Source organism: Malaya genurostris, chromosome 3 (genome assembly GCF_030247185.1).
Source record: "Malaya genurostris strain Urasoe2022 chromosome 3, Malgen_1.1, whole genome shotgun sequence".
NCBI classification, from domain to species: Eukaryota; Metazoa; Arthropoda; class Insecta; order Diptera; family Culicidae; genus Malaya; species Malaya genurostris.
The window spans coordinates 52,888,207-52,901,655 of NC_080572.1; the positions used below are offsets into that span (position 1 = coordinate 52,888,207).

The 13,449-nt window shown below is 36.5% G+C and overlaps 1 protein-coding gene across 1 annotated transcript; it reads left to right on the forward strand.

The window, feature by feature from the left end:
- The first annotated feature begins 746 nt into the window (after window positions 1-746).
- LOC131433796 (fatty acyl-CoA reductase wat-like) lies at window positions 747-11,734 on the forward strand. Its single transcript, XM_058600394.1, has 7 exons — window positions 747-1,019; window positions 7,799-8,161; window positions 8,269-8,425; window positions 8,503-8,935; window positions 9,072-9,191; window positions 10,710-10,970; window positions 11,154-11,734. The coding sequence occupies exons 1-7, from the start codon at window positions 747-749 to the stop codon at window positions 11,269-11,271; spliced, it is 1,725 nt and encodes a 574-aa protein (XP_058456377.1). The 3' UTR covers window positions 11,272-11,734.
- The last annotated feature ends 1,715 nt before the right edge of the window (window positions 11,735-13,449 follow it).

The following is a 13,449-nucleotide window of genomic DNA, read 5'->3' on the forward strand; positions in this document are numbered from 1 at the left end:
GAACCACTCTAATACCATATGCTGCAAAATGTGGCTTATCTTTTACTGATCAATTGTTCTGAAGACATCATAGCTCTAAAGTATAAGGCTAAGCCACAAATGATTTTGTCCCCCTAAATTGTGGATCCGTACCACTGTGCATTGTATTATAAAAATGAAGTGCACATTCACACCTAATATGTTAAAGTATGGAATAATCTTTAATATTCTGAGACACGATGTACTTCATTTTGATTACACCCAGAAATGTGTACACCGGACCAAAATATATCAGATTGGCCAGAATACCTCAGTTACACTATCTGTTGAAAACAACTGCAAAAAGTGATGTCATCAGATTATATTCGGTCGCATGGCGTTTGCTCTGTTGACAATCGTTTGAGTATGCATGAATCCATATATTCGAGAAAAGACAGACAAACTAATAATTCATTCAGTTTTTTATAACTTTCTCCAGTAGCTCCAGCTACCACACTGTTGAAAGCATCTAGTGGGAAACTTGACTCTTTTCCTTTGAGGCAAATACTCCAGAATATATGCAATCCTTCACGAGGGTATTCTGCTAACAAAGAACACCCATTAAATAATTATCATTTATTGATAGAAAGGAAACCACGTAGGAACATACGTGGTGGTGGACTCATATGATCGATACACGCGTTGGTTCATCAAATAGCTAGTGTCAGTGTCCTTTCATACTTCTAATCGAGTTGTCGTGGTTGACGCGCAGTCCCGTTGCTATTACAATGAAGAATTATTCCGTGAAAAGTTCGGTTGACATCGGTATCACATTGAACAAACCGGATAGTGTAAAACAAAATTACCAGCCGGAGGTTAACCATATCCTTGACATGTACAAAGGTGCCACAATTCTGATTACTGGTGGCACCGGATTTCTCGGAAAGGTCCTGTTGGAAAAAGCTATCCGGTGTTTGAATGTAAGGAAAATATTCGTTCTCATCCGTCAGAAGGAGGGACTGAGCGCAGAGGAACGGCTTTTCAAACTGATGCAGGATGCGGTGGGTGTACCTTATGATTGGAGTAACAACAAACGATACGATTGTGATTGCAGTGAACTGTAGAAACTATACTCTGCGGAACGATGAGTTTAAGCTTTGATGTAGGGACGTGTGTTTTGCTTTCATGTCATAGACGACATTTCGAAAGTGGATTAGTTATTGTGATTTTAGTGACGTTACTTTTGGAGACTTCAAACAATGTAGAATAAAAAGCATGAAACTCTGTTTGAATGAAAAACAAAATACTGTTTAATCTAAGAAATGGGTTTATAAGTATTATACGGGCTCTACTCCAAGCAAATCAATCATTAATGACTGGTATGCTGAATTAAAACGTAATCGTGCAAATACAGATGATGTCCCACGCGCTGGTCGTCCAGATGAGGATGTTGTTCCGGAAATCATCTCAAAACTTTAATTCATCATTATGGAAAATCGAAAAGAAGAGTTTTCACAATTTAGCATTAGCACTTGAATATGAAAAAAAAAAATCGTTGGCATCCCACTGGGATAATGTTAAGGGTCGATCATATTAAGGGTCGATCATGGCTAAATTTCATGAATTCTCTTCTTAGCTGAAAAAAGCAGCTTGCTGGAGAGACTTACATTAAATGATGACGTCATCGCAAAAACTGATGCATTTTGTGAGGCAAAGGAGAAATCGTAGTAAAAAAGTGATGTTGATTTGTTGGAATGCCTATGGAACAGTTGCATAGCTCTTCAAGAAGAGTACATCGATGATTAAATTAAATTGAATCGAAATTTGCAAAATAATATTTTCAAAAATTACTTTTTTGGACGGAAAAAAAGCCAAAAAAATTCCATTTGATTTCGGTACCATGACTAAGAAATCATGAAAATCATGAAACATTACTTCTCATGAGAGCATGCCTATTACTTGCGAGCAAACCCCAAACAACTTTTTTATGATTTAAATAATTTTGCTCATAATATCACTAATAAAAGGTTTGATCTCATGAGAAGACATGTTTCCTGATTTTCATAATTTCTCAATTATGGTATTGGCGATGGATTTTTATCCGTTTAGTGGCGAAATACTAAAGATTGTTTAATATAGTGGAATTAAACGGGATTTATTTTCTTTAAAAACGAAGAAGTGTTGTTTTCTTTGTCAAGAAAAGGACTGTTCATCTGACGTATCATCTGTCCATGAGTAAAGAATGACTAAAAGTGAATTGCTGCGTAGAAAAAGACCTTCGCAATTCAATAAGTTTAAGCCTTTGATGGGAACAGTGCATTCCTTCCATTTTGTTCCCATTTGTTAGATGTCGTTTACTGGCCAGTATTTTTCGATTGGTCGAAATTCCGGATAATTCGAAGGATTCATTGCTTGGGAATCGATTCGATTTTGTTTATTAGCACGGCCGAAAATTGTCGCGTATTATCCCTAAAAGAATGCAATGGCGAGACTGATTCTTACTAACTTAGTTTCAAATGTTAGGGCTTAGAATTCCGTAGAATTTTTTTGAATTTTATCTACATCCAACCTCCGGTTCCGAAGTTACAGGGTGATAAGTACAGAAAGTTTAATTTTAAGAATGTTTTCTTCTACAAGAGACCACGCAAAAAGAAACGATTCTTCGAAACCGGTTTGCAACATCTTCCAGGTTGCAGATTTTGTTGGTTGATTGCCGAAAAAATTCATTTAGGAAAAAGCAGCTGCCGGTTTCCAGTTGCCTAACGAATCGATTTCTGGTCCCCGGAGTACCGGAAATAGTGGTCAAAACTCCAAAAAACGGTACTCACTTCGTTCACTCAAAGATGGCTGAAACAATGATTTCAACAAAACTAGATTCAAACTAGAGGTTGCAAAAAATCTAATTTTCGTCAGGATCCGAGTTCTAGTCTATGTGTTTATGAGTGTGTGTATGTGACTAAAATATGCAATTACTTTTTTCCGAGAAGGCTGAACTGATTTTCACAAACTGAAATGGATCCGAATTCCGATTCTGGCATTGTAGTTTGATGAACACAAAAAACTGCCAACGGAATAGTTTGGTGAGTTCTCCAAAATTGTAAACAAATTCGTCTAATTCACGGCTCTTGTAAGTTGATGACCACCCAAACGCCCATCGGATATCCCGTTTCCAGGAATTCGATCTGGAAATAGTCATCAAAAATTCCAAAATGGAACTAACTCACTTTGCTCCGCGATGATTCAAACGATTTTCTCAAACTTAGATTCAAAAGAAATGTCTTACGGTCTTATACGGAATTCTGATTCAACTTACGGTTCTAGAATATCAGAAAAAAAGATTTATTCAATTGTTTTTATGCGAAAAATAAGAGTTTTTTTAATTCGTTTTTTTTTAATTCGTTTTTTTTTAATTGGCGAAACTTAGTGAACGCATACTAAGTGTCATATGATTCAGTGTATCAGGTGCATAACTTTGCTTCCGCCGGAAGTGGTTTCAACGTTTTAAAAATGGTGATTTCGAAGTCGAAGACAAACATGGTGGTGGAAGAGAAAAAAACCTTCTAAAATGAACAACTAGAAGCATTGCTGATGAAGATTCGTACCAAACCCAAGAAGAAATTGCCGCATCGTTGGGAGTGAGTAAGTAAGCCATTTCAAAACGTCTCAAGGCCCTAAGCATGATCCAGGAAGAAGGAAACTGGGTGCCGTACGAGTTGGAACCGAGGGACATCGAGTGCCATCTATTTGTATGTGAGCAACTGCTTCAAAGACAAAATCGAAAGGGCTTTTTACATCGAATCGTAACCGGTGATAACAAGTGGGTGCGATACGATAATCCTAAACGCAGAAAATCATGAGGAAAGCCCGGGCATGCTACTACAGACATTTGCTCAGTACGTCGAGCTGAGTCGAAGGCCTCGGTTAAAAAGTCGATTTTCACAGTGATTGCATAGCCTTTCTATATGAGAAAGGCAAAAATAATAATAATTTTTATTTTACAATTCTTAGAATCGGCTTGTGAATATTTTTCCTAATTTCTATACAATTTGTATTTTCGAGACGGGTTTGACAAATAAGTTGTTGAAATTAGTGTGATACTTGTTTCTCAAAAATGGATTAACCAATTTTCGCAAGCTTAGATTTTAATGAAAGATCTTATAGCCTCACATTATGTTCCTGAATTCCATTTGGATTCGACTTCCGGTTCCGAAATTACAAGGAAATATGTTCAAATTTATGGTAAAATACACACGCAATTTTCTTTGAAAATTCTTAGCCGATTTACACAAACTAAGATGCAAATGAAAGGTCTTGAAATTCTTTGAAAACTCCTTGAAAAGTTGATGGAGATCCGACTTTCGGTTTTGGTATTACAGTGCGATTAGTGAAAATTTTCTATTTCAGGAGTATTTTTTCACAAGCGATGGCAGGTTGCAAATTTCGGAAGTATCGCTACACAGAAAGAAATAATGAAATTTACACGACATGTAAATCAATAGTAACATGGAATAGACATGGGTTGAATCGAAATTTTGATTGAAAACTGGCATCGATGCAAAACTTAATCGGATTGCATTTAGTTTTCAATGAACATAACCGTATCTTTCAATTAACGCTTAGTTTGCGATTAAATTATATTGAAACCTACAGAATTGTAAAGTAACTTTTTTTTTAATTACCTGCTCCAAATATGTGCATGAAAATAGATGTAAATTCACAAAATATTTTTATCTGTGTAATAGTGCAAAAAAGCTCCGAAAACGGAACTCATTTCGATTTCTCAGCAACGCTTTAGCCGATTTTCACAAATCATGATACAAATTAAAGCTATTATTGTCTTTAATGACACGTTACAATTTCATCCCGATCCGACTACTGGTTCCGAAAGTATAGGCCGATTATTGTCAAAACATTCAAATCGTCATTTAAAATGACGATGCAAAACTGGTACGCGTCGGTACGAGCGATACGGAAGAAGAATACACCACCGGCTATGATCTATATTTTTCAGACAAAAAATATGTAAATCTGTAAATCTTTTATTCAATTTGTAGCTACTTGTTAATATTATCACAAGACCATGATAACGACGCTTTTCTATAAAAGTACACTTATTGCATTTCTCATAGAAAAAGTTTATGCAATCACTTGAAAAATTGATTAGTGAAAATTGGCCCGGAAGGTTACCAGTCGACACAGTTCATTAAGCTAATGTCTGTATGTGTAGGTATGTGTGTGAATATGTGTCAAATAAAAAATATCCAATTCCCATAGGTTGCTATTTCATCATACTTTCATAAGGTAAAAGAAGGTTTCAAAATGCAGACCATCATTTAGAGCGACGATACGAAGAAGAGTAGGGGAAAGTATTATAAAGCAACCCTGCTGGCCAAAACGTTCCTCTTCCTTTTTTAAGTATTCAAGACTTTTCTAAACAAAAGTTTTACCACTAACACTATCTTTTCGTGAGATCTTTCTGAATTGCAAGTTTGGCAGTTCTCGTTTGCTGCAAAATATGAAAAACCTGAAAATATCATTAGGCAGCTTTTAGATGTAAGGTTATGCTTCGACTAAACAAGTATTTTAACCGTGTAAAACGTCTAATGGTCGGTTGCTACTTAGTAATTAACTTTTCCAATCCAGAGAAACAAAGCCATTTCTATGATGTACGAATTCTCTCATAACAGTCACTCTACGGACTTTATACCCCACCTTCGATTCAACAGTATGCTACGAGCCAAAATATTGTTTTAAAAATTTATAACGGTTATTTGAACAAATTGTAGCGTTGGGAGGATAAAAAATGTTGGTTTCCAGTTAAAATTAATTGATGGTGTAGATAATATCTTCTTTATGTGTTTTTCTTCTTTATCGAAATTTCAAAGAGCATATTGCATCATTGTTTTGAGGCGTAATGTCGTAATTGTTGTGGGGCAAACCTCTGATTTGTTGTGAGGTGTACTACACGGTTGCTGGGGCATTATGCCTACGGCAAGCGAAAAATTCTGAGAATTTGTTCGTTTTGGAAAATGTGTTTTTATCAATCCATTCTCATTACTTCTACCGAAATTATTGAAAATTATGTTCCTCAGGCGTATTGCAAAGAAACTTACTATTTTAGTTACTTACTAGACGAATCGACTTCGACTATACTGGTTCCAGAGATGGCATTTCACTAGAGTGATACACCAGGGCGTAGGTTTCAATTATACACTGCGGATACATTTCCACACGAAGACGAAAGCGCACTTCTTCTCAGTGTCCAGACAGACAGACTTTGAGTGCGTGCTTGTGTTGAAAGAAGCTGGTGCGAGAGTTTAACATTCTCTTCGCACGAATCGTGCTCTCGCTTAAATACACCCAAGTGATCACTGGCGCGTGATGGTGAGCGAACACTTCTGTGAACTTCAATTAATAGAGATTTGCAATGAAAAGCGAGAATTTAACGATAAATTGTTTTATTTTGCTGGTTTTGCGTGTCCCGCGCTTCTACGCACACCATACACCAGAGTGCTCACCGACGTGCACACCTCTGTGAAAGTATCTGCATCCACCTCAGAGAATTTATTAGCTCTACTCTAGCACTTTGGTGTGATTCAGTGGAGGAGGTAAAAGGAAATAAACAAACGCACTCATGATGCGTGCACACTTTATACAACAGTGGTGTATATATGTGAAAGAGAAGAGCTCTCGTTGAAGTTGTCAGTGCGAGGGGAGAAATTTTACTTTCTCTTCGTCACACAGAGGAGATGGACATCTCTGACTGGTTCCAAGTTCTCGGTTCTAGAAGTACCGGAAATAGTGGTCTAAAACTCTAAAACGAGAGTCACTCAATTTTTCAGAGATGATTTGATCGATTTACAAAAACTTATATTCAAATAAAAGTTCCTATAGTCTCATAGCTTGCTGTTTAATATCATCCGGGTCCGACGTTTGGTTCTAGATCTATAGGGTAAAGTGTGTTTAATCATTTAGTGCGACGATGCAAAATAAAGAAAAATTCGCATTAACTTGACATAACTGTTTACAAATTCAAAACGTTATGTTAGTTCATACCCAAAAAAAGTTTCATATTTTATTCAAGATTGAAAAATATTCCTTGACGGAATCTTCTAGTTATATTTTTTCAAACATAAGTAATATGGAAAAAGGCATCATTACATGGCGGTGGAATAAAAAAGGTTTTTTTATATGTTATATATATATATATATATATATATATATATATATATATATATATATATATATATATATATATATATATATATATATATATATATATATATATATATATATATATATATATATATATATATATTTGAGATATTGGGCAACTTTCAGTATATTTTACTTGGGATTCAGTATAACCGAAAAATGGTTCACGATATACTGGAAAAAATTTTAAACGAAAAGAATAAAACAAAAACAGTCCCCATTTCCTTGTAGCCAAAACCCCTTGATGACTGCTAGCTAAAAATAACCAGAAGGTCGTAAACTTATTTACGTTCGGGACTGTGGTATCCTGGGTTATGTGATAGTCATTATGAGGTCAAGTATGATTAGGATAACGTGTTAGCAGTGTGGGAGAGTACTGGATGACGGAGGAAAGTAATGACAATTGTTATCTACGGAATGGAGAATTTCACAGGGACTGCATCACTAAAGACACTGTGTCTCGGTACAACTTAAGTTCCTCAAGTAGGGATAACTTTACGTTTACTCAGCACTGATAGCTTGAAGACGATTATTCAATGTAGTTCTTGAACTAGTTCAGTTTACTCTGTGTGATTCCAATGTGTTAGCACTGCATCTAATCAACTGCATTGTCAATCTCACACAGATCTTTGGAAAAGTCCGCCAAAACTATCGGAATCAAGACGACCTAATGGCTAAATTAGAAGCTGTACAAATTGATCTAGAAAGTGACCGGCTATGCCAGTGTAGTGAGGACTGCGAGCGTCGGTTGCTGCAACAGACGGAAATTGTTTTCAATGTTTTGGCTTCGGTAAAGTTTAACGAAACGATTCGAAATGCTCTTCAGACCAATGTGGCTGGCACCAGGAAAGTGCTGCAATTGGCACAGCGTATGAAAAAGCTGCGGTCCTTGGTGCACATTTCCACACTTTACTCCAACTGTCAACGAAAGGTCATCGAAGAGAAAGTCTATCAGGACATTCCGATGGATCATGCTACGATATTGCAGGTATGTGTGTGTGTGAGTGAGCATTTGAATAGTTTTATAGCTCGATTCAATGATCTGTCGTTATTATTTTAATGATTCGGGTTTCTGCTGGTGAATTTTGGTTATAGCTCACGTCTACTCTGTCCGAGCAACAGATGGACAACTTTCAGCACTGTTTTCTCGGGCCGATGCCAAACACGTACACTTTCAGTAAAAAATGTGCCGAAGCGATGATTCAGAATGAATTTTCGCATCTACCGATAGGCATTTTCCGGCCACCGATAGGTAGGTAAAATATGTCTCCTTTATTGCAACTCACTTTAATGTACAACAATTTGAGTGATAACCAACTAAAATTCCAGTACTTTCTACCTACCGAGAACCGGTACCTGGCTGGACGGATAATCTGAATGGACCTTCCGGTGTGTGCATGTGGGCAGTCAAAGGGCTAATTCACGTCATCTGGGGCGATGCATCAAAGAAGGCGAACCTCGTGCCAGTAGATTATTGCGTTAACGCCATTATCGTGGCCGCCTACGACATCCGGGAAAAGCATCGTCGGAACGAATCCTCATTGGATGGCTCCGAGAATGAAATGCAATCAACACAACATCACAACGATGATAATGTTTCCTCTGTTGTGTGTGAATGGCAGGATAAATTGACTTCCGTCTCCCATCGGAAGCGAGAAATGCCAACGTATAATTTTATGTATTCGGAGCACAGTCTGTCTTGGGGAAAATATATGCAGATGGTATCCTTGGGTTTCGATAACCGGTTGCATCAATTGGTGTGGTATGTGCAAGATAATAATGCAAGACTGCCATTAATTCATTTTTGATATGAACAACATGATTTAAATGTATGAAATGATGTGATGTTGGTAGTTTGTCAACAATTTCTGATAAATTGTGTTGTTTTGTTTTTGTAGGAACTACTCGTATGTGATAACGTCATATCGGCCTCTGTTTCATCTATTGTCCTTCTGCTTTCATACGGTTCCTGCCATTCTTCTGGATACTGTCAGAAGGTTTCGTCGTAAGAAGCCTGTGTAAGTAGCTATGTGTTCGAAGTGTGCTTTAACTTTTTGAGAAAAAATTTAATCTTGAGATTTTTTTTGCGTGACATCGCGTTTGTTGCTTCAATTTTGCTTCGTCCAGAGCAGAGCTGCAAATTGTCAGTGATGTCAAATGACCTTGACAGACTGACTAAAATGATCGTCAACTGTAAACAGTACAGTCAAAGTGTCTGTCAAATGAGATACTCGATAGTTCTATGACCAAGTAACCAAGTAGAAATATACTCAGTTAAAGACAGACGACTTTTTTGTTTTCTCTCTCATTCTCCTATTTCCTGTTGAAGTAAAAAAAATCCATGAGAGTACAAAATTGATAAAGTTCATAGTTTTTTGCAAAAAGTCCAACGTTTTTCCAATTTTTCAATACCATGTTTATAAAAAAATTTATCTTTCGCTTCAAAATAAGCTTCAGTTTCAGCGATGACCTCCTCATTTGAGCCAAATCTTTTTTCCTGGAGCATTTTTTTAAGACCAGCAAAGAGCCAGTAGTCACTGGGGGCTAAATCTGGCGAGTATGGGGTGTGGGGAAGCAGATCAAAGCCCAATTCGTTCAATTTCGCCATTGTTTTCATCGACTTGTGGCAGGGTGCATTGTCTTGATGAAAAAGGATTTTTTTCTCTGCATATGCGGTCGTTTTTTTGCGATTTCCTCCTTCAAACGCACCAGTAAGTCAATATAATAATCACTGTTGATCGATTTACCTTTTTCGAGGTAGTGAATGAAAATCACGCCATGCGTATCCCAAAAAACTAACGTCATGACTTTGCCAGCTGACTGCTGCCTTTTCGGATGACTTTCGCCAGCTGTGCGCCACTCAGATGACTGCCGCTTCGACTCTGGAGTGTAGTGATGTATCCATGTTTCGTCCATGGTCACGTAACGACACAAGAAATCTTTTTTGTTGCGAGTAAATAGCGATAAACTGCTTTCTGAATCATCGACTCGTTGCTGTTTTTGTTCCATCGAAAGCAATCGCGGCACCCACTTGGAAAAAACCTTTTTCATGCTCAATTTTTCATGAAGGATAGTAAATACACTTCCATATGATATCTGTGTCATCTCAGCAATCTCACGGAGCTTCACTTTACGTGTCTCTCTGCTTTAGTCTCGGGACTTATTGATCCATGTGTTATGATGATTGGTAGAGCCTGGTTGGCAGCAATCCAGTGACATAAGCTTTCCAATCTTCGTCGTGCAAAGTGGCTAGTTGATAGTGACATTTAGCAGCTCTGGTCCAAAGTAGTGTTCATTATCGGGTGAATCGAATTGTTTTTTTTCCGTCGAGTAGTCAATGCAATTGTTTTTTGTCGCTGTATTATATTTTGTTTCTATAACCGGGACTGTAGCTTCGAACAAAGCACGTGAAAGATCTGCTAAGTACTAGTTTTATAAACAAGAAATAAATAAAATGTTTACAAATTCACCAAACTTTGGTAATTTTTTGAATTTTTTTCAATCCTTTTTTGTTTCTTCGGTGGTGATGACGGAAGCTACCAGAAGGCAATGAAGAAGACTCGTCACATACTGGAGATGATGTCATACTTTGGACTACGTCAATGGACCGTTCGTAATGCAAACGTACGTCATATGCGTACGTTGCTATCCCGGGAAGAGACACAGCTGCTAGAATTTGACATGGCTGCCATCGACTGGAACGAATATTTTCGGACCTACATTCCCGGTATTCGGTGCTATTGGTTCGGGGAATGCACTATTCGGCCTGGTTGTTGGAATCCAACCGCGCAACGAAGGTTGGTATAATGAATGTTGAACGAGTCCATTACGCGAATGAATCTTTCTAGAGTTAACTGAGGAATATTACTGTCTTAGGCAATGCGTTGGCATTATCTTCGTAAACATAGTAGAATACCATTTCGTTCATTAGCATATTGTCGAAGAAAGGAAATTTTTTTTTCTTGTTTCTCCCATTTCAGATTTCATTATGTGCAGCGACTGTTTCACCGCCTCGTTTATATCTGGATTTGTGTGCGGCTCACCCGGTTGACATCGAAATTTGTGCTGAAGAATTTATTTGCAATGCTAATTGCGTAATACTTTTCAACTCGTGCGTACGAAATTTCAGTGTAATATTCCGTCTATCGTGTAGAGAAGCGTTATGGTTAGGAATTAGACCCGTGCCATTTCTTGCTACAATCGGTATTTAATTTACAGCTGTACACTGTTCTGTAAAACAGTACATCTCATTAACTATGCTGATAATTTCCATTAGTGGTGTGAATCGAGCTCAAAATTAATCACGAATAATATAGTCCGTGTGATTGTTAAAAATGATGGAATGTGTCTACTTTTAGTGCTATTAAAAGAGTCGCCATGCCACGTTGTCTGAGTTTAAAGCATCAGTCCACCTCACTTCTTTTAGTATATTTCCTCTCTTAAATATGATTTAAATAGAAGTTAACACTAATCATACCAACACTAAATATATACCTATTTGTACCATGCCCGGTCAGATGACCGGACTTTGTGTTCCCTTATTAAATATAAGGAAAATGTATGTTAGAAGTGAAATAATAATACAAATTTTTGTTATTACTGAAATAAAGCATATCGACTATTTCATGTTTGAATCCACCTAGTAGTGTGATAATACCTTTGTCATGTCATTCAAATAATCTCATATTACCATAGGGGAAGATGGGGCATTTGCTTTGCTTAAAAGTTACCAATTTTTTTCACTGAAATTTTAATGAAACTGAAAGTCCGCCATAACAACAGATTACTATGAAATTTTGGCAGCGATGGTTCAGTCATAATCATAGCCCATCCTAAAGTGCCATATTTGTCATAGTATTACGCAACATGTGGTTCTGTTGTTTGTTGCATTATTTGATATATATTGAATTGAATTATATTACATTGAACTATGTATTATTATTATTATTATTGTTGTTGTTGTTGTTGTTGTTGTTGTTGTTGTTGTTGTTGTTGTTGTTGTTGTTACTTATTATTACTTTCAAAAAAGAAATATATTTCCTGCAGTACTGTGACGAAAGAAGAGCAAAACTTACACTGCGACATCTACTGTTATATATTGTATCATAGAATATTGTTTCTTATATTAACGTCGTATATTATATTTTGTTATGTTATATCATGCTGTATGGTATTATACTGAATTGCTATATATCCTATAATATTGTATTATATTATAATATATTGTTAGAATATATTGTATTATATTACATTATGTTATATTATACTACATAATATTATTTTATTTCATTTATATCACAGAGAACAGATATCCAACAGACATTCATGCGTGCAAAGTCATGTGCAACGGTGATTTTAACGGATTTTCACTTGTATGCTTTACACAGCTTTTTGAAAAAGTTTGTACTAGTTTGGATGTCTGTTCTCTGTAGTTATATTATATTATATCATGTTACATTGAATTATACTATATTATATTGTAGTATACTGTATTGCATTATATTAGACCCTGTCAGCTTGGAGCGAAATCAATCTTCAGTTCAGCAACGCCATCGCACGGCATCACATTCAACTTATCATGTGAAATGTATGGGTGCGCAGTGCTACTATTTTGGTGCGTACGAATTTGACATTTATCTCCCCTTCTTCTATGTACGAGATTCGATGCGGACTCGCCTGAGAGCGCCATGGTCGCAAAAATGGATGTTGCCAATGATTTGTTCGAGAAATGTGAGAGCTGGATATCTTGCTAATATGATGTCTTTGATTATATTATGTTACATTGTATTGTATGATATTATATTATAATCTATTATATTGTATTTTATTGTATTATATTTTTTATAACAATTTATATTATATTATATTATATTATATTATATTATATTATATTATATTATATTATATTATATTGTATTATGCTCAATTACATCGACAATATCGACAACGGGGAGGGGCAGGTAGTGCATCAGGGTATCCTACAAGTGAATGACTGGATGATGGAGTGGATTGCTAACCTGAGTCACGTGGGCGAAGCTTTGTGTTTCTCCCTGAGGGTCTGAAATGAGTAAGACGCACCCTTCTAACAAAAAATAAACATCAGGCAGGTTTAAGCTGATATAGCGAAATTTATAACCTGCGTTATATGATAGTTATCTGATAATCAAATTCGGATCTACTGTAAGTCTACCCGCATACACTGGTAATGCCTCGAACTGATGGTGGCTTCTTACATACATACATAAAAACATAGATACAAAAAACAATCATAACTTA